This window comes from Sinohyriopsis cumingii, unplaced genomic scaffold (assembly GCF_028554795.1).
Source record: "Sinohyriopsis cumingii isolate HCF-2022 unplaced genomic scaffold, ASM2855479v2 utg000229l, whole genome shotgun sequence".
Taxonomy (NCBI): Eukaryota; Metazoa; Mollusca; class Bivalvia; order Unionida; family Unionidae; genus Sinohyriopsis; species Sinohyriopsis cumingii.
The window spans coordinates 304,399-327,530 of record NW_028315879.1 but is presented as its reverse complement, the minus strand read 5'-3'; the positions used below and the strand labels follow the sequence as shown (position 1 = coordinate 327,530).

The 23,132-nt window shown below is 37.4% G+C and overlaps 1 protein-coding gene across 1 annotated transcript; it reads right to left on the bottom strand.

Moving 5' to 3' along the window:
• Positions 1 to 1,200: 1,200 nt before the first annotated feature.
• On the bottom strand, positions 1,201 to 3,414 carry LOC149774420 (uncharacterized). The gene has a single exon (XM_089945184.1). It carries the CDS (start codon positions 3,283 to 3,285, stop codon positions 2,263 to 2,265), a length of 1,023 nt encoding a protein of 340 aa, XP_089801310.1. The 5' UTR covers positions 3,286 to 3,414; the 3' UTR covers positions 1,201 to 2,262.
• Positions 3,415 to 23,132: the final 19,718 nt, after the last annotated feature.

Sequence of the window (23,132 nt, the reverse complement as noted above, 5' to 3'; positions counted from 1 at the left end):
ACCTCACACTTAAATGGTTCTCTCCAGTATGTATTCCTGTGTGTTGTTTTAGATGTCCATTCACATTAAACATTTTATTACACACTTCACATTTAAATGGTTTTTCTCCAGTATGCACCCTTATGTGCAGTTTTAAAATGCCAAACTGACTAAACATTTTATCACACACTTCATAGCGATAACAACGTAACTAGAGGGCGCTTCAGTCGGGCCGAGTGATACCATCTTACTATTTTTGTACAGAGGGTGTACCCCACTTTACGTGGCGCCCAATTATTTAATTTTGATCGGATAATTTCATGAATAACGGGAACATTTTACGTGATAACGTGCGCAAAGGAAACCATTTGGTTTTTCTTTTAAACTATACGTTATTGTTAAGAATTTGATATGGCTCAAAGAATATTTTCATGAAATATCCACAAAACGCGCGGATCATGGAGGGTTTCACACGGGATAGGTTTTATTTATGTATCTAATTATATAATGTGCCAAGAATATTGTGGTACTTATCTTCGTTTCTTGGGAATAGGGTTGTAATATAACATACCATCCGTCTCAGCTTTAAACCGGATATATGTGTTAGTTCTCTCCCTTTCGCACCTGGTAGTATCAACCACAGTCTAACGTTTTATTAATAAAGTACAACGAAATCTGTTTCAACACGAAATCAGTATAATAAATATACATACATTTATAGTACATTCAGGGGATTTATTGTAAGGTACTTTACTGATAAAACATCAGACTCCTTCGGTAGCAACTATATACTCAATGAATATAAATATCGTTGCTACCGCTACCTGTAACCAGCAGTTCTTTTTATTTATTATTACTGCTACAACATAGCATTAAACCTGTTTGATACCTGTGGATATGAAATTACTGTAGTAGTAAAAAAGATTAATACAATTGTATACTTGTATCTTCACAGATGAGCTGTGATTGTTTTCTGTCTAAAGAATACCCCCCCCCCCCCAGTAATAATTTTAATATAAATTTTTGAAGTTTTTAAGGTTACTCACAGATCAGGCTGTTGTAGCATCCATACCCCCTGCATAATATCTTCATTTGCCTGTGATTTTATTGTAATTTTACACTGTTTAAAATAAGTTAATAGTATTATGACAAAAAATGCAAGCACAATCCAGTTATGCAATAAAACGACTGCAAAATAAATAAATAAATAAAAGTAAAAAGTATATACAGTACTGTATTTAACTTTTTACAGGAAATATTAGAGAAAAATAAATATTTTATGTAAACATTCAGTCATAAAAACAATATTTTTGATGAATTAGTCTTAACAAATTCTAATACAGGTAGATATTTAAAAGGAATAAATACCTGGATTTTCTTGTTACATTGTCCTTATAGATTTCTTTTGAAAAGTAAGGAGGCAGATATTACCAATCTCTTTTTTTCACTTTCACATAAATAATACATGAATAAAAACAAGCTTACACATAATATGGCTTTTGGATTGGACATACACTCATAATTGTAAATTCTGAGTAATTAAAGCTGCAAACTCTGTATTGTCTGATGCACATTTCCAAAACTTTCCTTTTATATACCACATACATTTGTAAATTAACAGACATCCACTCTCTGTAAGTTCCATCACATCACCCTTAAATGGTTTCTTCTCATTATGTATCCTCATGAGCTGTTTTAGACTTCACATACACTAAACATTTTATTACATACTTCACACTAAAAAGTTTTTTCTCCAGTATGTGTACTTATGTGCTGTGTTAGACTTCCACATACACTAAACATTTTATTACATACTTCACACTAAAAAGTTTTTTCTCCAGTATGTGTACTTATGTGCTGTTTTAGACTTCCATGTACACTAAACATTTTATTACATACTTCACACTGAGATGGTTTCTCCACAGTATGTGTCCTCATGTGACTCATAAGACTTCAATTTATACTAAACATTTTACCACATACTTCACACTTATGTGTTTTATCTCCATTATGTGTCCTGTAGATTTCCAGGTATATTAAACATTTTACCACACACTGTTTCAGATATCCACTGTGACTAAACATGCTATCACACATTTTACACTTAAAAAGTTTTTCTCCAGTATGCCTTATCATGTGCACTTTTAAATTTACACTCTGACTAAAAAATTTACCACCTACTTCACACTTAAATGGTTTTTCTCCCGTATACATCCTCATGTTCGGTTTTAAATCGCCACTCGAACTGAATGTTTTACCACCTACTTAACACTTAATTGGTTTTTATCCAGTATGCATCCTCATGTGCCTTTTTAAACTTAAATTGCAACTAAACATTTTACCACACACTTCACACTTAAATGGTTTTTCTCCAGTATGTATCCTCATGTGCAGTTTTAAATATCCACTCTGACTAAGTATTTTATCACACATTTCACACTTAATTGATTTTTCTCTAGTATGTGTCTTCATGTGCCTCTCTAGACTTCCAGGTATACTAAACATTTTACCACATACTTCACACTTAAATGATTTCTCTCCAGTATGTATCATTGTGTGCTTCTGTAGACTTGCTAGTACACAAAACATTTTACCACATACTTCACACTTATATGGTTTTTCTCCAGTATGCATCCGCATGTGCAGTTTTAAAGATCCATTCCGACTAAACATTTTACCACATACTTCACACTTAAATGGTTTTTCTCCAGTATGTATCCGCATGTGCAGTTTTAAAGGTCCATTCTGACTAAACATTTTACCACATACTTCGCACTTAAATGGTTTTTCTCCAGTATGTATCCGCATGTGCAGTTTTAGATGTTCATTCTGACTAAACATTTTACCACATACTTCACACTTATATGGTTTTTCTCCAGTATGTATCATTGTGTGCTTCTGTAAACTTGTTGGTACATTAAACATTTTACCACATACTTCACACTTATATGGTTTTTCTCCAGTATGTAGTCTCATGTGGTGTTTCAGATATCCACTCTGACTAAACATGCTATCACACATTTTACACTTAAATGGTTTTTCTCCAGTATGTATTCTCATGTGTAGTTTTAAAATTCCTTTGTAACTAAACAAGTCATCGCACACTTCACACTTATATGGTTTTTCTCCAGTATGGATCCTCATGTGCACTTTTAAGTGTCCACTCTGACTAAACATTTTATCACACACTTCACACATAAATGGTTTTACTCCAGTATGCTGCATTATGTCGCTCTGTAGACTTCCAGGTAGATAAAACAGACTGACTCCACCATAGGGGCTCGTATCGTTGCATAAAATTGACATGTCATACGTGTAGATTATACAGGTTTCCCACTACAAGTCCGAAATATAAGAATTGATCACTTCCCTACACACATCTCTCTCTGTTTATAAGTTATAACATGAATCACATATCAGAATACTTCATCGACATTTTTTTAATGGGGGGGGGGGGGAGGGAGAGGCGGCTGGCGGTTCCCTGTTTATCTCGAAATATTCATTCGTGCTGGTATACAGGACACACGGTACTAATTATACGGAAGAACTGTGAACCAGTCTAGAAATGATAGAGCATTTACAGGTTTGGTGGTCCATAATTGGTTAATAATGAAAATTAAAATTTTAGGAAAAATATCTTTTGAGAGCTTGTCCTATATGTAATGTAAAAAAAATATTGACAAATTTCTACTGATACAATTTTAGCATTTTTACAGGCTTGACTCAGGAGTACTCAATACTGAAAGTAGCACCTGATTCATTTGGTGCAGAATCAATAACACGTGTTTCATGCACATGTATGTAAACAAATTGCTGCGGGTCATATGGTGTTCTCCACACATAAGCTTGCACCAAGGTTAGATGTGCACGAAAAATTATAGGTGTCATTATCAGCACCCATAAATTTTAAGTTATTGAATTTTGAATATGACAGTGTTTCCATATGTTTACCATTGGAGTGGAATTAGTACCGTGAGTCCTACAAGGAATTTGTGTACTATACTGTTCTAGAAGATTCATCAAATTTGATTATATGATTTATATAGTCTGTAGGCTTTAGAACCACTGTAAACTAAATATTGGAATGCACATCTATTTCAGATTAACAAATTTAACGCCTGGTACATGATTTTCAATAAGAACAATAATACGAATAATAAAACGGAAAAGTAGACTTAACGCCATTACGCCAGTTCGCCTTGTCCGAATGGCTATTTATAGAAACTGAAATTACTGCTTGTGACGTTTCACAAAGGTAAATAGTTCAAGCGCCATTCAGCTATTTATTGTTATTAACATTTAATTTTTCTTCAATCTTTAAACTTTCATTGTGTTTCTAAAGTGTGCATGCTCATGCGCAAAACAATTTGTCACAAAACATAACATTTAAATTGTTTATTGTTTTACGAATGTTTGTTACATTTTTTAACCTTTTCATTCCTGTCCCCCTAAACACAGTAATGTACGGTAATGGACAGTAAAGGAGACGAAAGTATTTCCAACATGAAAGTTAAGTGAGGTAAATATACAATGGTAACACACACACACACACACACACACACACACACACACACACACATATATATATATATATATATATATATATATATATATATATATATATATATATATATATATATATATTACGAAGACAATTATCAGTGAAGTTTAATTTTGTTCTTTAACTAGATAACTGAAAAGGCGGCCACCAAATAAACATTAAATAAAATAAATCCATTTTGTATCAAGAAAGAACGATTTTAATTAAGAAAAGTTATATTCATAAAGTGTACAAAAATATCCCACAATTCCACTCGAAATGCACATGAAAATGTGATTTCTAAATGTCAACATGAAGTCCATCACCTTCTTGAACCTGTAACCCAGAAAATCCTATTTACTATGTATCTTTTAGAATCATACGAATAAATACATTATTTAAGAGATGGAAATGATTGCCTTTAAAAAAATTCTGCATTTTAATCCAAGTTTCCAATTTTGCAAGAAGTTGTCCCACACGTACAAAATCGTCTGCTACCCAACGTGTCAACTTGCAGCTGGAATGAGATTCTCAAGAAATTCCCCGGCGTATAGTCTGTTAATGAATTCTCTAATAATTTATTCCCTATAAACGAGACATTGTAAGCACATGCAATCATAATCATTGTTGTTTCTCTTCAACATAATAGCTTATTTTTTTCTAACATGTTGAACTTTACTACTTATTTTACATGATCGGATTAGTTAGCTTAATATCTTTAGCCAGTTATTAGCATTGCTACGTTGAATTCTGCAAAACTAGCTATAAACCTGGCCTAGTTACTCGACAGAACTAATGACATGTCCAAAGTAATGTACTGTAGTATCATCATTTTTCGTGGGGGACCAGTATTCGTGGTTTTCGATGTTGCCCCGTACCACAAATTTAAATCCCCAACGAAAAATGAGTCACGTAGGATGATGCCCCCCCCCCCCTTTTTTTTTTTTACAGTGTTTCGTTCCTAGAGATTAACACAGCTGCTAGTATTTGATAAATCAAGATCAATACTGTAATCTGGTAATTAAATATTAGCTTTTAGATGTGTTGGATTTTTATTTTAACCTTTCGAAAGAATTATAAATCATTTAATATTGTTTCCACGAACACGTTCGATAACGTATCCGATAGCCGTAATGTTATATTCACTGCCTTAAATCGAAATACGAGGTGAGTAAAGACAGAGAGAAAATAGAAGAAAAAAAACCGCATAAGCTATTCAAACAATAGTAATACTAAAAATAAAATAAAAAATAATACAAAATAACAGTATATGAAAATTAAGTTTAATACTTATTCAAATCGATCGTTCATTCCAGTACAACTGCTGCTGAAATATGTAAATCCTTCTGAAAGCACATCTCATTTAATCATGCATTTTTTAACCAAAATTACAACAATCATGTAAAATACTATAACCATTTCTTGAAACACTATTATTAATAAAACGCTATGTATATGGACTAATTACAACAGAGTATTAAGGCTCACACGGGGCCCCGAGTGGCCGAGTGGTCTAAAGCGCTCTCCGTTACGGATCACTGCCATCTCACCTCTGTCTGCGCCGGTTCGAGTCTCGGATTCAGCCAATGTGGGTATGTGAGAAAGCTTGCCAGTAGCTTCTCGTGGGTCGGTGGTTCTTTCCGGGGTTTTCCCGGGTTCTTCCTCCACCATTAATACTGGCCGCCATGTATAGCCTATCACGTGTTGAAAAATGGAGTTAAACACAACAACATAATGCTCACGCTTCACATATTTTTGGACAAAGCCACTGTATCAACATCGTGTCAATCAAGTCTCACGGTACTCACAAATGCTTCTCATGTGAATAATCCGCAAATTGCTGAATTAAACATATTCAGCTTCCTCAAAACCACTGATAATTAGGTCCGATCTTTCACTCATTGTCGCGTGAGCTGCAATTATACATTCAGCGGGGGGGGGGTCTAAGTTGAATTTGACTTTTTTATATTGAATTTTTCCACTTTTAAGCCAATTGTTAACGTCATGATCGTCAGAAAGTACGGATGGTGCAACTTGATGGACAGTGGTTTAAGTAAGAGATTATTCATATGCACCTTAATAACCGATAGGCCAAGTGTTGTTGGCTGCGTCGGCTTCCTTTTGATGTTGAACACTCAAACAAAAACATGGCGAAAGTGACTAATGTTGACAGGTGTTTTATTTGTGCTCGTAGAGATGAAAGTATTGTTTTATTCTTTTTTTTCTAAAAGAAAATATTTTGCTAAATTAATGGTGAAGAAATGCAGTAATGGACCCGAAATTACAATAATGTGAATAAGGCATTGTGCACTGAGTATACAGAGATTATAGATTTTGTGGAATTGTGTAATTGTGTATATATATTTTGCCTCTTATGAACAGTATACAGTAACCTACGGTAACAAATAATAAAGTATAGCTGCACTACTATGGAACTTCTTGGCATCCGTCCGTCTACGAGAGACGATGGCATAGCTCCAAAGTACGCTTTTGCTTATCCTTCTTTTTAGCTCTCTTTTCAGCTTGCTTTATTCTTCTCTTTTCCTCTGCGTTTTGAACTCCCTGCCTGACAGCTAGACGCCAGCTGGAACGGTTGTTTGCACAGCTCTCCCAGTCGTTGACATTGATGTTTGCTGTCTTCATATCCTTCTTGCAAACATCTTTGTAGCGCAGATGTGGTCGTCCAGTTGGTCGTGCACCTTCTGCTAACTCCCCATATAACAGGTCCTTGGGAATGCGACCTGGGTCCATTCTCTTGACATGGCCGAGCCAGCGAAGGCGCCTCTCGCTGAGTATGGAGAACATGCTGTTCATGTTGGCGCGTTCTAGAACCTCTGTGTTGGGTACTTTGTCCTGCCACTGGATGTGCAGAATGCGCCGCAGACATCTCAGGTGGAAGCTGTTGAGTTTCCTCTCGTGTCTTGCATAGGTGGTCCATGTTTCGCTGCTGTAGAGAAGTGAGCTGAGCACGCACGCTTGGTAGACACGCAGTTTGGTCTTCTCTGTGAGGCTGGGGTTGTTCCAGACCCTCTGGTTAAGTCTGGCCATCACTGCTGCTGCCTTGGCAATCCTGCCGCCCACCTCAGAATCAATGGAGAGTGAGCTGGAGATGTTAGACCCGAGGTATGTGAAGTTCTCGACAACTTCCAAATTGTACCCATCGATGGAGACAGAGGGAGGGGAGTCTGTGTCCTGTGCCATGACATTTGTTTTCTTCAAACTGATGGTCAGTCCAAATTCCTTACATGCATGGGAGAGGCAGCATACCAGCTGCTGAAGTCCATCTTCCGTGTGTGATGTCAAGGCTGCATCGTCGGCAAAGAGCAATTCACGGATGAGTACCTCTGTGACTCTAGTCTTAGCACGGAGACGGGTGATGTTGAACAGCTTGCCGTCAGCCCTGGTATGGATGTACACTCCCTCGCTGCAGTCCTTGAATGCGTACTGGAGAAGCATGGAGAAGAAGATGGCAAAGAGCGTCGGTGCAAGGACACAGCCTTGTTTGACTCCTCTAACGACTGGGAATGCTTCAGATGTTGCGCCATTGAAGCACACTGTGCTGTGCATATTCTCGTGGAACGACATAATGACAGCAAGCAGACGTGGGGGGGGGGCAGCCGATCTTCTGCAGGAGTCTGAAGAGTCCACTCCGACTAACCATGTCAAATGCCTTCGTCAGGTCTATGAAGGCAATGTAGAGGGGCATCCGCTGCTCGCGACACTTCTCCTGCAGCTGACGTAGTGAGAAGATCATGTCTACAGTTGACCTGCCGGCTCGAAATCCACACTGGGATTCTGGGTAGACGCGGGAGGCTAGGATCTGCAAGCGTGCCAAGGCAACACGGGCGAAAGCCTTTCCGACGATGCTGAGGAGGGAGATGCCCCGATAGTTGTTGCAGTCGCTACGGTCTCCTTTGTTTTTGTACAAAGTGACGATGATGGCATCACGCATGTCCTGTGGGATGTATCCCTGTTCCCAGCAAAAGCAGAGGAGTGTGTGTAGGGGCTGGAGCAGTGCTGGTTTTCCGCTCTTGAGGACTTCAGGTGGAATGCCGTCGCTTCCAGGAGCCTTCCCACAGGCAAGGCAATCGATGGCTTTTCCGAGCTCTTCCAGGGTGGGCTGTGTGTCTAGCTCCTCCATGACAGGCAGGTCTGGAATGGCGTCCAGGGCAGATCCAGTGACATTGTTTTGGGTTGCATATAGCCCAAGATAGTGCTCAACCCATCGCTGCAGTTGTTTCCCCTGGTCTGTGATGACTTCGCCCGTCTTGGACTTGAGGGGGGCGGTCTTGTAGCTGGGGGGGCCTGTCGCTTTTTTGATACCCTCATACATTCCTCTTGTATCCCCGGTGTCAGCAGCTGTCTGTATACTGTTGCAAAGGTTCAGCCAGTAGGTGTTGGCACAGCGGCGGGCGGTCTTCTGGGCGTTATTCCTTGCAATCCTGAGGGCTTGTAGTGTTCTGGGGCTAGGTGCAGCCTTGTATGCCAGAAGGGCTTTCCTCTTTGCCTCAGTCACGGGCTCCATCTCCTCCCAGTTTGCTTCATACCAGTCGACATTCTTTCGCTCCCTCTTCCCGTAAGCTGTGATGGTTGAATTGTACACAGAGTCACGGATATGGGACCACTTGGAATCAATGGTGTCATCAGGTGTCACTTTGGTGAGGGCTTCCTTCAGTTTGCTGATGAACTGCTGTGTTTTCTCTGGGTTGCTTGCACAGTAGGTGTTGATACGTGGGTGACCCTTCTTCTTGGCGTGGTGCAGCTTCTTGGGTAATATTCGCACCTTGCTGGCCACGAGGGAATGGTCCGTGTCACAATCGGCACTGTGGTAGCTGCGGGTAAGGAGGACACTGGCCAGTTCTGCACGCCTGGTGATGACGAGGTCTAGCTGGTGCCAGTGGCGTGAACGTGGGTGTCTCCACGACACCTGGTGGATTTCCTTGCATTTGAAGAAAGTGTTTGTCACACATAGGCTGTGGGAGCAGCACATCTCCAGCAGTCGCTGACCATTCTCGTTGATCTTGCCCCTTCCGTAAAAGCCGAGACAGGTGGACCAGGCCTCATGGTCAGCTCCCACTCTAGCATTGAAGTCTCCTAGTAAGTAAAGGCTTTCATTGTTGGGGATACTGGATATTGCCTGATCCAGAGCCTCATAAAACTTGTCTTTCTCCTCGTAGGTGGAGTAGAGGGTTGGGGCGTACACACTGAAGATGTTGACCGGGCCTAAGGATGTTGACAGCCGGAGGGCAAGGATTCTCTCAGTACCTGATGATGGAGGTTCAATGAAGGCGATTAGCGTGTTCTTGACGGCAAAGCCTACACCATGCTGCCTAGGTTCATCCAAGGGCTTCCCCTGCCAAAAGAATGTGTAATTGGCTTCCCTGATGGTGCCGCTGTCAGCCAGTCGGGTCTCCTGGAGGCAGGCAATGTCGATGTTCAGTCGGGAGAGTTCTCTGTCAATGACGGCAGTCTTCCGTGCATCGTCGATCTGCTGTAGGTCAGTGGTCAATCCAGGACACATGGTCCTGATGTTCCAGGTTGCAAAACGAAGAGTTGGAGTCTTTTTATTTCTTCTTTTAGTCTTTCCTGGTGCAGAGTTTTGTGGCCCACTTGTCGAGATGGTTCTCTAAGCTCCACGCACCCAGTGAAGCAGGCAGGCCATGGCGGGCAGCACCTTACTGACTGGGGGCTGCCCAGCTTGAGGCGGGCGGTAGCTGTCCAGTGAGACCTGATGATCTCTCCCACCGTCAGAAGTAACCCCTGGCGCCAAGCTCTACGCCAATCGAGCTTTGACTTAGAACCGGTAAACTGCTACTTCTCGTGTTGTGCCGACGCCGTACGACGACGCTGGAGTGTCCTCTCCAGTGGAGCTATGAAGCCTGGGCAGGGTGGTATGGAGAATCAGCTGTTGCCCATGCAGCAGATCCCCCCTCTCCACGCAGCTGGTGTGCCCAAGGGAACGACGAATGCCGATACAGCTTGGCACTAACGGCGTCGCAGGAGTTGCCGGAATGACGTTGAAGTCAATGTCATACCGCCTTAGGGACTCCATCTCCGGATTTTCTGTCGGGGTTTACTCCCTTAGCCTTTCCCATGAGTGGGTATAGCCACAAGGCAGCAGAGGTTTGGAATCGGAGTTTTCCTTCTCCTAGATGAGCTACCATCCAAGGTTTACGAGTCCCATCTACCCGAAGCAACTGGTTTTAAGGCGCCAGTGGGCCGCCTTCACCCCTTCTCCTGTTAGTAGAAAACATGGTCTGCCGGGCTTCAAATCTAAGCCACTCGCGAAGGCCAGGAGCTGGATTTTAGTTGACAGAGGCAGTAAGAGACGCAGGCCGTATGGGGCATTTTGGAGGATTGGGGCGCTTGTCTCCCACTCCCACCCCGGGCAATGTCAACCTTAGACGACATGCTGAAACTTAATATATTTATTATTTTATTTCTTTATCTATTTATTAGATTTCTTTTAAGTGTTCGAGTTAAATATCATCATGAAGATTGATGTTTGTTGCAGACTTGAATACATATGAACAACAGTGTGTTACGTGTTAAGGCTCCAATAAACAGCAACACAAGAAATAGTGAAAACAACAAGCTTTGAAAAATTTAACAAATACTTTTTTCCATGGAAAAATGCTGTAAAAATAAGAGAGAAAAAAAACACAAAAAACAATGAACTTATGGTTTTAAGAATCAAATCCAAAAATAATCCAAGAATAATCCACGAATAAAATTTTAGAAATCCTAACATTGAAATGATCTAAGGAAATTAAGTTCGAGTCCCGACGAAGAATCCAACATGGAAGGCAATGACGTACGATGTGTCCTGTATTGTGTTGTGGTCTACGGTTGGTTTCAGAAACGCAAGAAGTAACATTCATACTATTTCCAGAGAAAGGAACTAATCTGTTAGAATCCAAATAATCCGAATAAACATTAAAATGTAATTCCCAAAATGACACAACAAAAGAAACACCGTAACGTCTGAGAGTTCAGAAGCCCAACTGTGAAATCTCTCTCTAAGCAATGGTTTAAAACTTGAATATCGCGTAAAACAGATGCCCGGATAAGGGTCAGGTGATCATGTTTACATCACGTACTTTCAGCATGGCCCTGACAAGAACTTATCATATTACTCAAAGAATAAAATAAAAAAGTTGCTTACTTCAATAAAGCTACTTACAAGTCGAGGGTCACGTATCCAACACAGCCTCAATCTCAACATTGTTATTTCCACAATAAAAATAAATTAAAAAATAAATTTGTTGACGTAACTGTTACTAATTTTGAATTAAGGATGGCATTCAAGTCAGCCTTATGTGTTTACAAAAATGAACAGTCAAGGTCAAACTATTTTCTGGTAAAAGTATAGAGTTCCTAGTAAACCGAAACACATTATTTTGACATATAATGAAATTTAAAAAAAAACAACAGCAAGATTTTAAAACTTACAAACAATTCAATCAGAATATTAATTCAACCAAATATACATAACAAGTGTTTGTTGCAAACTTTCTCAAATGCTTAAACAGTTACTTTCAATGTAATTAATTCAGATTGAATATATATATATATATATATATATATATATATATATATATATATATATATATATATATATATATATATATATATATAAGAAGAAGAAGAAGAAGAAACAGAAGATAACAGCCAAACCAAAATACAATTTGCTATTTAGTGTTAAGATTCTTTATTTTGTGTTATTTTGTGATATCTTCGATATTATCAGAATGGTTAAAGGAACGGTAAAAGGAAAGAGCAAGTAAAGGTTTCCTTGCAATTACTGTAAGATAGAATAGGGCTGTCTTTTATGTGAGGTATATCTTCTTTTTAATTACTTATACATTGTCAAGTTTCTGATTTATATCATTATCATTATTGTGATTATTTTAGTCTCCTTGCAACTTATTTGAGCTGTCAGTGGAACCTTTCATTTGAATATGCCATATTCTTGTGTTTAACATTACAAATTAACTACATAAAATTCAAAGTTCTTTAACAAAAATTGTTGTCATTTATAATAAATCCAGGGCTTCCTTCATATGATAGCAAACGTGAAAAGGAAAGGTAAAAGTGATTAGAATAATAAATAACATGTTGTTATGCTTAGATTTTTTTTGGGCAAAATTAGCAATATTAAATGTAACATATAATTAGTAATGGTGCCGTTTCTTGATTTAAAATAAAGTTATTAAATTCAATTAATCTTGTTAAAGTAGACGTTTTTCAACGTTAATTGCAGTTTATCATAAGCGTTATCATTGGATTAATGAATGTACGTTACAGATTGCAAATTAACTACATAAAATTCAAAATTTCTTATAAAATTTATCAATTGTTACCATTTATAATTAACCCATGGCTTCCTTCATATGCTATCAAATGTGGAAAGGAAAGGTAAAAATGACTAGAATAATAAATAACATTTTGTCAAGCGCAAATGTTTTTTGTGTGTAATATTAACAATATTAAATGTAAAATATAATTAATAACGGTGCCGTTTCTTGATTTAAAATAAATTTATTAAATTCAATTAAACTTGTTAAAGTAGACGTTGTTCAATGTTAGTTGCAGTTTATCATCGGCGTAATGAATGTACGTTACAGATTGCAAAATGGCGAGTGTTTAGTGTATAAATGTACGTTATATCTTTCCGTCTTACAACTGAGTTTCTGATGAGAAAGAATAACCAAATCTCACTCGATATTATTAATTGACTATTGCATAACGGTTTATATATATATGTCTCTTGTAATGACAGTGTATATATTTATGCTAATTTCATTCTGTATTGTTCTTAGTATGAAAGAAGTAAATATTTATTAGATAAATTAAATTTATATTTGTTTATATTTTAATGAAACAATTGGTGTTAATTTATTATGACGTACTTGCAAAACATTTGTAAAAGTTTTCTCATACTTTTCTAAGAAAAGAATGTCCTAGAATTTGTGATAAAATCATCCTGTTAGACTTGTTATGTTCTTTAAAATAACACATAAATTACATATATAGAAAACAGGTATTCATATATAAAGGAAATGTAATAAACTGTATTCTTACCTGTCTTAAAATGTGGGACTGTAAGATATAAACATATATATGTTGAGAACGGTCAATGTAATGTAATAAAAATAAATATCCAAATTGTATAGTACACACATTCTATTTTGTGACCCTATTATGTGTCATAAAACATTTAATCTTGGTGAAATATACTTAACTTCATTCATACGAACCGATACCGTTGAGTCTCTTATCTTTCGAATTGTCTTTTCTATATGGTAAATCTGACTTTGAAACTTACAATGATTTCATCTCACAAAATTACCATTCAGTTAACAGATGAAGAAATCGAAAACTTAATTGTCGGCTCAGATGACAAAACTGCGAACGTAAACATTTGAAGTGTAGCATGTTCTATTAAAATATGAAAAGACTCAGCACTTCTTTGATAACCTAATTAAATTAAGACTGTGTTTTTATCGACAACTTGGGTAAGCATGTGTAGGTTTGTAAAAATCTATTAAATCGAAAGCGTATTGTGAACTCAAAATTGCTAAGCTGACACTCAGCTCAAGGAAGAGAAGAAATATCGGGATTCCTTGCATGATTTTGACTCAAATGATGAGTTCAAATGATAACGGGTCACAGATTGTAATCGATAAGGAATCAGATGATGCTGTATAATAATAATAACAATAATAATAATAATAATATGGACTTACTACAGCGCTTAGTCTTTAGAAATTCTATGAGCTTTACAAATCAGAGGAGCCCCGTGTGGCCAAGTGGTCTAAAGCGCTCTCCGTTATGGATCATTGCCATTTCACATCTGTCTGCGTGGGTTAGATTCTCGGGTTCGGTCAACGTGGGTATGTGGGAAAGCTTTCCAGTAGCTTCTCGTGGGTCGGTGGTTTTTTCCGGGTTTTTCCAGGGTTCTTCCTCCACTATTTATACTGGCCTCTATGTATATCTTGTGCTGAAAAATGGAGTTAAACCATGTAACAACAACAACTTTACAAATTACATAATACAGAAACATACAAAACGACAAGTTTACAAAACAATTAAAGAAAAATAAAAACAACATTCTGACAATAAAAAAGGAAGCTGACATTAACTGTCCAAGCTTTTGCTTGTGGTCGAAATTGGTGTGTTTTAAGAGCACTCTTGAAAGAAAACAGTGTCCTTGTGTCTCGTATCTATGGGGAATTCATTTAACAATCCTGGGCATTTATACACAAAAGGACGTAGGACGTATAACCTCGTTTTAACGGTGGGAATAATGACATTAGGAGTGTTGGAAGAGTACCGTAAGTTTCTAGATGGGATATACACATGGGTGAGGTCTCATATGTACATTTGACTGAAGCCAGCCAATAAAGTGGAGCATATTGAAAATATTTTGTTTGAATCTGGATCGGATGGGTAGCCAGTGAAGGTTACATAACATTTGTACACCTGGTTCACACAGCAATGTGAGCAAGGTTTTGCAATCTCTGATACAATTCTGAAGATCTTGGGCAGAGAAAATGCCAAAAAGATCGATAATCGCTCTGATTACTATGGATGGTTTTCGAGATTCCAGCGTCAACATGGAATAAAACAAACAATTTTTTTTTTAGCAGAAATACCAGTATTTGAGGAAATACAATCTAAGCATTGCTGAGTGGTAGAGATGCAACGACACATCAAGCTGAGGGTGGTTGTGTCAGAATATTGTACGGTTTGTCGTATTTTCTTATATTTGGTGATATAGATGTTCTTCGTGCAAATATATGTTTGAGACATTTTATTTTTATTTACACTAAACCTTTGTATAGCATCTGAACTTTTAAAAAATATCCCTCAAAATCTTCTCTCAAAATGCAAGGAAATATGGACTGTTATTATAAAATTAAAACACACCTTTGAAGAAAATAAAAATATTGTCCAGTTGAATGTCAATAAAACGCACAGTCATCGAAATCCAATCAACTCCTTTATTCTGTCATACATTATGCTTTATAGTATGCATTTAGTCGTGATAAGTGGGCTTTCATTAGCATCGCATCAGACAGGGATTTGATGCAGCCAGATCACATATTATCCATGTATATTTTACAGATCAAACTGCTGCTTAGCGTTTATCCTAGCAAATGTGGCGTGCATTTTCTATTTGTCTTCGAGGCAAAACTGGAACATCATTCACAGTCTGCATTGCTGTAAAAAGTGACTGGAACATATTTCGTCACGCATGTCTCTGATATCTCACTAGACAACTAGTCAGAGGATTAGCCAATTAGCCAGTTGTTCTATCAAATTCCAAGCTACATCTGTTCTTTCTAAAGAAAGTATTTTTGCAGAAAATTCATCTGTTTAAAACAAATAAAATGCCATCTCTAACTTGTTTGTTTTCTCTGGAACCTTCAGTTGTTTGAGGACTGGCAGCCTGTTGACAGAGTACTCCTGAGCACTGCACGTTGTCTCCATTTCTTCACACCTACAATTATCTTCATTTGCCAATACAAGGCATAATTTTCTTGCATCATTCAAGAATTTGTATAAATGGCTACCACTGCTCTTGGAGTCTTCGAACACGTTTATCTAGAGACAAGAAGAACGCGTGCATTCATCCGCCATGCACACGTGAGAGGGGTGGGTGGATAATAAGAAACCTTTACTTACTAAGTGAATTACAGATGTTAAACAAAGGAAGATATTATATTAGGAAAACATTTTGTTAAGCTTCCCTGAAGTTGTTTTGAACAGTAATATCCACTCTCAATTCTGGCAATGAAATAGAAGAAATCTGATCACAGGTACAAACAATGGCTGTAAAAAGACAAACCACAATAGGTACATCTTTGTAGCACTTAAATATCTACAACCGTCTGTTGGAATGCTAAAACGAGCATCACGAAGTTTCCCTGCCATACAACGCACGTATTCCTTTGCCAATACAAGACATGACGAAGACGTCCGGCCACACAAGACACATCTTCCTTTGCCAGTATAAGACATAAAGAAGAGAACTGGGTGACAAGACAGGTCTTCCTTTGCCAATAGAAGACATCACGAAGTTGTCCTGCCACGAAGAAAACGTCTTCATTTGTCAATAATTGAGACCACGAGGACGCCATACCACATAAAACACATTGTTCTTTGCCAATGCAAGACACCATGAAGACGCCATGCTACATAAGAACGTATTCCTTTGCAAATACAAGACATCACGAAGGCGTCCTGCCACACAAAACGCATCTTCTTTTGCCAATACAAGACATCATGACGACAATGGATACACGAGAACGTATTCTTTCCCGAATGCAAGACATGAGGAAGACGACCTGCCAGACAAGACACGTCATCCTGCGTCAGTGCAAGACATCACGAGAAAATCCTGCAAAACAAGATACATCATCCTTTGCCAATACATCATGACGACGTTGGCCGCATAACACACGTCTTCCTTTGCCGATACAAGAGACTAAAAGGATGCCCAACATAAAACACACCGTCCTTTGCCAATGCATGACATCACGAAAACGTCCTTTCACACAAGACGCATCTTAATATGTCAATAGAAGACATCACTTAAAATAACTTCTTCCTTTGCGAATGCAAGACATCAGGAAGATGACCTGCCGAACAAGACACGTCTTGCTTTGTCAATGCAAGACACAACGATGACGCAAGATATATAACAGACGTGTTCCTTTGTCAATACAAGACACCACGAAAATGGCCACATAAGACAAATCGCCCTTTGTCAGTGCAAGACATCACGAAGACGCCCTATCATACAAGAACGTCTTCCTTGGCCAATACAAGACATACGAAGACGCCCTGCCACACAAGACGCATCTTCCTTTGCCAATACAAGACATCATGAAGATAACCCGCCCGATATGGCACATCTCCATTTGCCAATACAAAACATCATGTAGATGCTGGCCACATAACTCACGTCTTCTTTTGTCAGTACAATACACCACGAAAATGGCCATATAAGACAAATCGCCTTTGTCAGTGCAAGACATCACGAAGACGTCCTGCCACACAAGAACGTCTTGCTTGGCCAATACAAGACATCACGAAGACGCCCTGCCACACAAAACTCATCTGCCTTTACCAATACAAGACACCATGAAGACGCCAGCCACACAAGAACGCTCCTTCCTTTGCCAATATAAGACATCATGAAGATGACCTGCCAGATATGGCAACTCTTCCTTTGCCAATACAAAACATCATGAAGATGCCGGCCACATAACACACGTCTTCTTTTGCCAAGATATCACAGAGAAGCCCTGCTACAGAAGACACGTCTTCCTTTGCCAATACAATATATCATGAAGACACCCTGCCATGTAAGACACGCCTTCCTTTGCCAATATAGCACATTATGAAGAAACCCTGCCACATAAGACACATCTTCCTTTGACAATACAATACATGACGAAGACACCCTGCCACGAAAGACCCTTCTTCCTTTGCCAATAAAAGACATCATTAAGATGCACGGCCACACGAGACACATCTTCCTTTGCCAATACAAGACATCAAGAAGATGACCTGCCAAATATGGCACATGTTACTTTGTCCATGTAAGAGATCATGAAGACATCCTGTCACACAAGACACATCTTCCTTTGCCAATACAAGACATCACTAAGACGCTCAACCACACAAGACATTTCTTCCTCTGCCAATGCTTTCGTAAACTGCACTTTCTTTTGTTCTGACACAAATGTATTTCTTGATACTAGCCTAATCCAGAAACATCATGCAAAACATAGGCCCAGCTTTGTTAAAAATGGTAATCTGTAGATTATGTTCGACAAAAAAATTTGTGAAACGTTTTTCTGCATTTGTATCTGAGATACCATTTCCAGCCCTCCCTCACAACATTTTAGCTTTTGAATAAATCTGATTATCTTGAGAAAGGTTTTAGCTTTTGTGTTTAGTGTGTCTCTCAATATATCTTCGCCCACTGCAAGCTATCTTAACATTGGATCTATACCATATGCAAAATGCAAACATATCAGCAAGTCTAGATTTTGTGATGCTAGGAAAGTCTTCGGTGTACTTGTCATGAAATTTCTCTTCATATTTTCTCTATTATCGTTCTGGTTGCTGATCCAACTCAGGAGATGGCATTTTGACTTAAATCCAATAGTTAATGGCCAACAGAGAACTACTTCACTTAATGTGACTGACTGAGCAAAAACAAAGTGGAGTAAACACAAGATTTAAATTTGACAAATGAAAAAGCAACAGTTAATTGATGTTCGACCAATATAATCAGAGTCTTTTCAATTGCTCCATAGCTCTGAGGTTTTCCTAATCTATATATTCGTTGCAAATCTATCTGCTTTATGCAAATATTTTCTTCTCATTTGTATATTTTGTTTTCAAAGTTGTCAGATTCACGTTTGATAGTGATTAACCTGTGTGAATAATTTATTTATTTACATACTTTTCCAACAAAGTCTGTCTTTGAAACGATCTATTTTATGACAGAAGGATAAAAATCAAATCAGCACAAGTTATGACTTTTAATTTCCTGAAATGAGTGTCAATTCTTTCAAAACGAGAAATCTGTTTCAACTTAAACAAACGACTATATCGTATCCAACCATGTAAACAGTTTTTAAACATCTTTTCAGCATAGGTTTAACCTGAAATTAAAGGTAATTTATAAAGACTACAAATAAACAACCTACACTGTCGTAAACAGATATTTTTGTTCCAGTTAATTTCGGCACAATTATACAATAACTACTCAACATCTGAACCAGTCATCCGAGTCTACTTGAGCTTCCTTTCATTCGATTTATATCCCTTTATTTGTGCTTTGTACGCCTCTCTGCATATCATGCCCTTTCTTATCATGCAGTGAAAACGGGGTTCTCAATAGATTAGAAAACTGAAGAGTTAGCCTACGCTTGACCCCTAAATCTCAAAAATAAAAATAAAATTCTCCCGAGTCAAAACATATCTCAACCGTCAATTCTTTGGGACAGTCATGAACTCATAGCCGTGAACCTTGTTACCAGTGGAAACAAACAATTTTTTTAGATTTTTATGTCTCGTACTGAATAATGAGAAAAACTTGTACAGTATTTTGTAAGAAACATAAAATCTGATTTTTACAGAAGTGTTTCTCTTTCTATGTGTTACTGTCTGTATATTTGGTAGATTAAGCAGACAAAAGATTATTTTATAATTTATTATATTTTCAGCTTTGGAACCTATTCTATTATCAACTACTCAAATCATTTTAAATGCAAAAATATACCCATACAGTCATGAAGGTTATATCTTAATCAAATATAAAGGACGGACATCATCGAATTATATTTTACTTATTTCCTCTTATTTTTACTCTTTAGAAACTTGGAAACAAAACCCTTTCTGCACCAAGGTTTGCACTGATGGACCTACTTCGCATTTCCTGATGAGTTTTGCCAACTTTACATTGTGAAATCTACACCTTGCCTTTGTCTTCAGTCTCTTCTAGTAAGACTGTTTACCTTCTATAACAGATCTGTGAATCTGTTCTAGAATCACATGAGCTACATGTACAGTCTGGTATTATGTTTTTGCCCTGCAAGCTTAAACAACAATCAGGTGGTCAGGGTTTTGACATAATAACTTAGGACACTCTTTTGCATAATGGAATTGCCATAAGTGGCAAATGGATTTGATTTTCCAGTGTCCTTATACCAGTCACGTATCATCGCTCCATTTCCAACTTTAACATTTCTGACTCGTGGAAATTCACGTTTCCACTTGTCCTTAAAGTTTCTAACTCATTTTGTTGATTGGCTCTCCTTCTCCTCAGATTTGTCTCTTTCTTTCTGTTGTTTTGGAGTCTGAGTGTCAGAAACGTCATCACTGGCTGTTTGTTTCGTACACCGATTCAGAAACAAAAATATACTTCTATATGGCATTGTGACTAAATTTAAAATGAATGTGCTGAGTGTTATATCAGTTTGTTTTGGAATGATTCATTAATTAAACTGCTTGAAGTTTTAAAGGTTTTGACAACTGATGAAATTGATCACCAATAAAACACAATCTCACACTGACAAGTGGTTTGGAGAGAAGCCATAGTTTTCAGTCTTTTTTCTAGATGATTATAATTAAAGCTCTATCAAATGTCGATATTTGATCAGAAATGAATGCAGTGACATTATAAATCATTCCGAATTTCTAAATGTTCCACCAAATGAAACTAATTAATCATCAATAAAACATTTAAAGTTGGTCAACTTATTGTGATATCAGCATCGCGAGCTGCCATATGTTCCAGTTCTGACCAGTTGATTGTAGTTTGAAGTCCAAACATACCAGTAGTCATATCTGATCAAATGGCAGTCCATTCATGTCACAATTGTTTCCTCTTCCTCCACCATAAACTTCAAACATAATCTCAAAACAATCCAACCAGATTCAGTTGCATCTAAGTGTGGTATCAGTGAATTGTTAGCCCCGCCCACTTCCACTGGTATAATATGATTGGTCATCAATGTGTAAACTGTCAATCACCGTCACCTTTTGTAAATCTGTTATGGGCAGCACACTGTCAGCATGAAACTAAGGTGAAGGCGAATCAGGGGTAATTAAGATTTTAAGTTTCAACCCAAATCTAACTGCACAGAAAAACACATAGGTAAAAATTTTAGCGTGTCAAAATCGGTCATATTTAAATTCCATTTGTCAAGATCTGAGGGTAAGCATCTATCGAGAACTCTGTTCAATGTTTTTTTCTACTACACTAATTGGTTTATAATAATACCATTTCAAGATGTTACCATTGTTTTCCATCTTCTAAAATATTGATGTTTTGGAGGCTAATCAATCTTTTTATTGCTGAAATGGAAGACAGGTTTGGTGAAAGTCTACAGGGCTAATTTCAAAATGATGCCATTGACAACCTAAGTATGTATGAATATGTGCAAGCCTTGTAGTACTTAGACTAAAAATTTCATATCATGCTTTGCACTTAATTTAAGTGTCATCAAATGCTCAATCCGATTTTCATTCTTACTAAACACAAGACTGCACTCTTTATATTTAAGCGGTTTTAGTATAATTTTCATTGTCATGTACGTGTATAACAGCTAGCACTTACACACTTATGAAAGTTAATTTATTCAGCGCAAGCTGACTGGAAAATTGAATTTGTCTTTGGGAAAAATAAGCTTGCCCCAAATAAAATATCCCAATGATTTTTTATAATAAAATATGTTATATTTTGAAGAAATCTTGTTCTATTTAGTTTTTTTCCATTCTGTTTATCTTTATTTTTACCTTAAAACAATATGTCAATAATGATGTCTTTATGAAAATATATACGTAAATAATATATGTATAGAATGAAAAAGAGTAAGAATGCAGATATAGTTACAGTTGAATTGCTAAAACAGTGATATACATATTCAAATTGTATATTGGTACAGAAATGTGTTAGTAGAAAAGGGTTTGGAGAGAGAGAGAGAGAGAGTTAGAGAATTCTCTGAAATAATTTTTGAAATGAAAATATTAAACAACCAAAAAACAGAACTATGTTAATTTAATTTTAATCATCGTTAAATGATAACATTCTTCTTCATCAACTTTTTCACTTAATATCAAATAATGATGCAGAGTTAAGTATCCATCTAGAAAACAAAACAAGGTACCAATGTGTCCATCGCCAGAGTATTTCATAAAAATCAATGAATTCCACTCTGCTGTTTCTCTGGGGTATGTTGTGTCCCCCCATGTTTGCTTCTGCTTTCCCAAATAATAATTGGCATCTAGTCATCTTTAAATCGGAAATATACGTCAAATTATTTGACAAGCTTATAAGAACTATTTTAAGAACACTTATTTTTATCCATTTAAGCATCTATCAGATGGTAAGAAGGCATTGGTTTCCTGTGATTAACATGTGAACAACACATCATAACCACTGCTCAATATGAATCATGCTTTGAACAAAAGTATCCCCTTGGAAAGTCATTAATGAACAGTGCCTTTATTTCAAACACACCTGGCAAAGAAATCTTAAAAGTTGTTTTAATAATAATTAATAATGCATCAGATGGTGTGCATCAAAACAATCTTTGAAAGGCTGATGGTTTCAAACTGGTAAGCTGATAAACTGCCTGAAGCTAACGTCAATAGGGCAATAACGTCGGCAAGTTCCAGATATGTACAAGTATTAAGAGTAAAATGTAACTTTTTTACCAGACATCCACTCTGTAAGTTCTATCACATAATCCATAACCCTTTACCTCATGCAAGCACCTTTGGATGCCTCTATGCCATTCGCATGGAAGTGCCTTTGGATGCCTCAACTCCATCCACATGGAAGGGCCTTTTGACGCCTGCTGCCATTTTAAGCGGGTTTTCGTAGTGCCACCTTCAGGGAAAACCCCGTTATATACTACATTCATTTCTGAGAATGACCATTACATCAGATCATTGTTTATGCTCTAGTCGAAATCTGCTATTTAAAGTAACTGGGTCATATTCTCCACTCTCCAAAATGGAAATTGCAGATTTTGTTCAGTGGTTACGAAATTTTCACAATTAGAAACATAACTATGAAAGC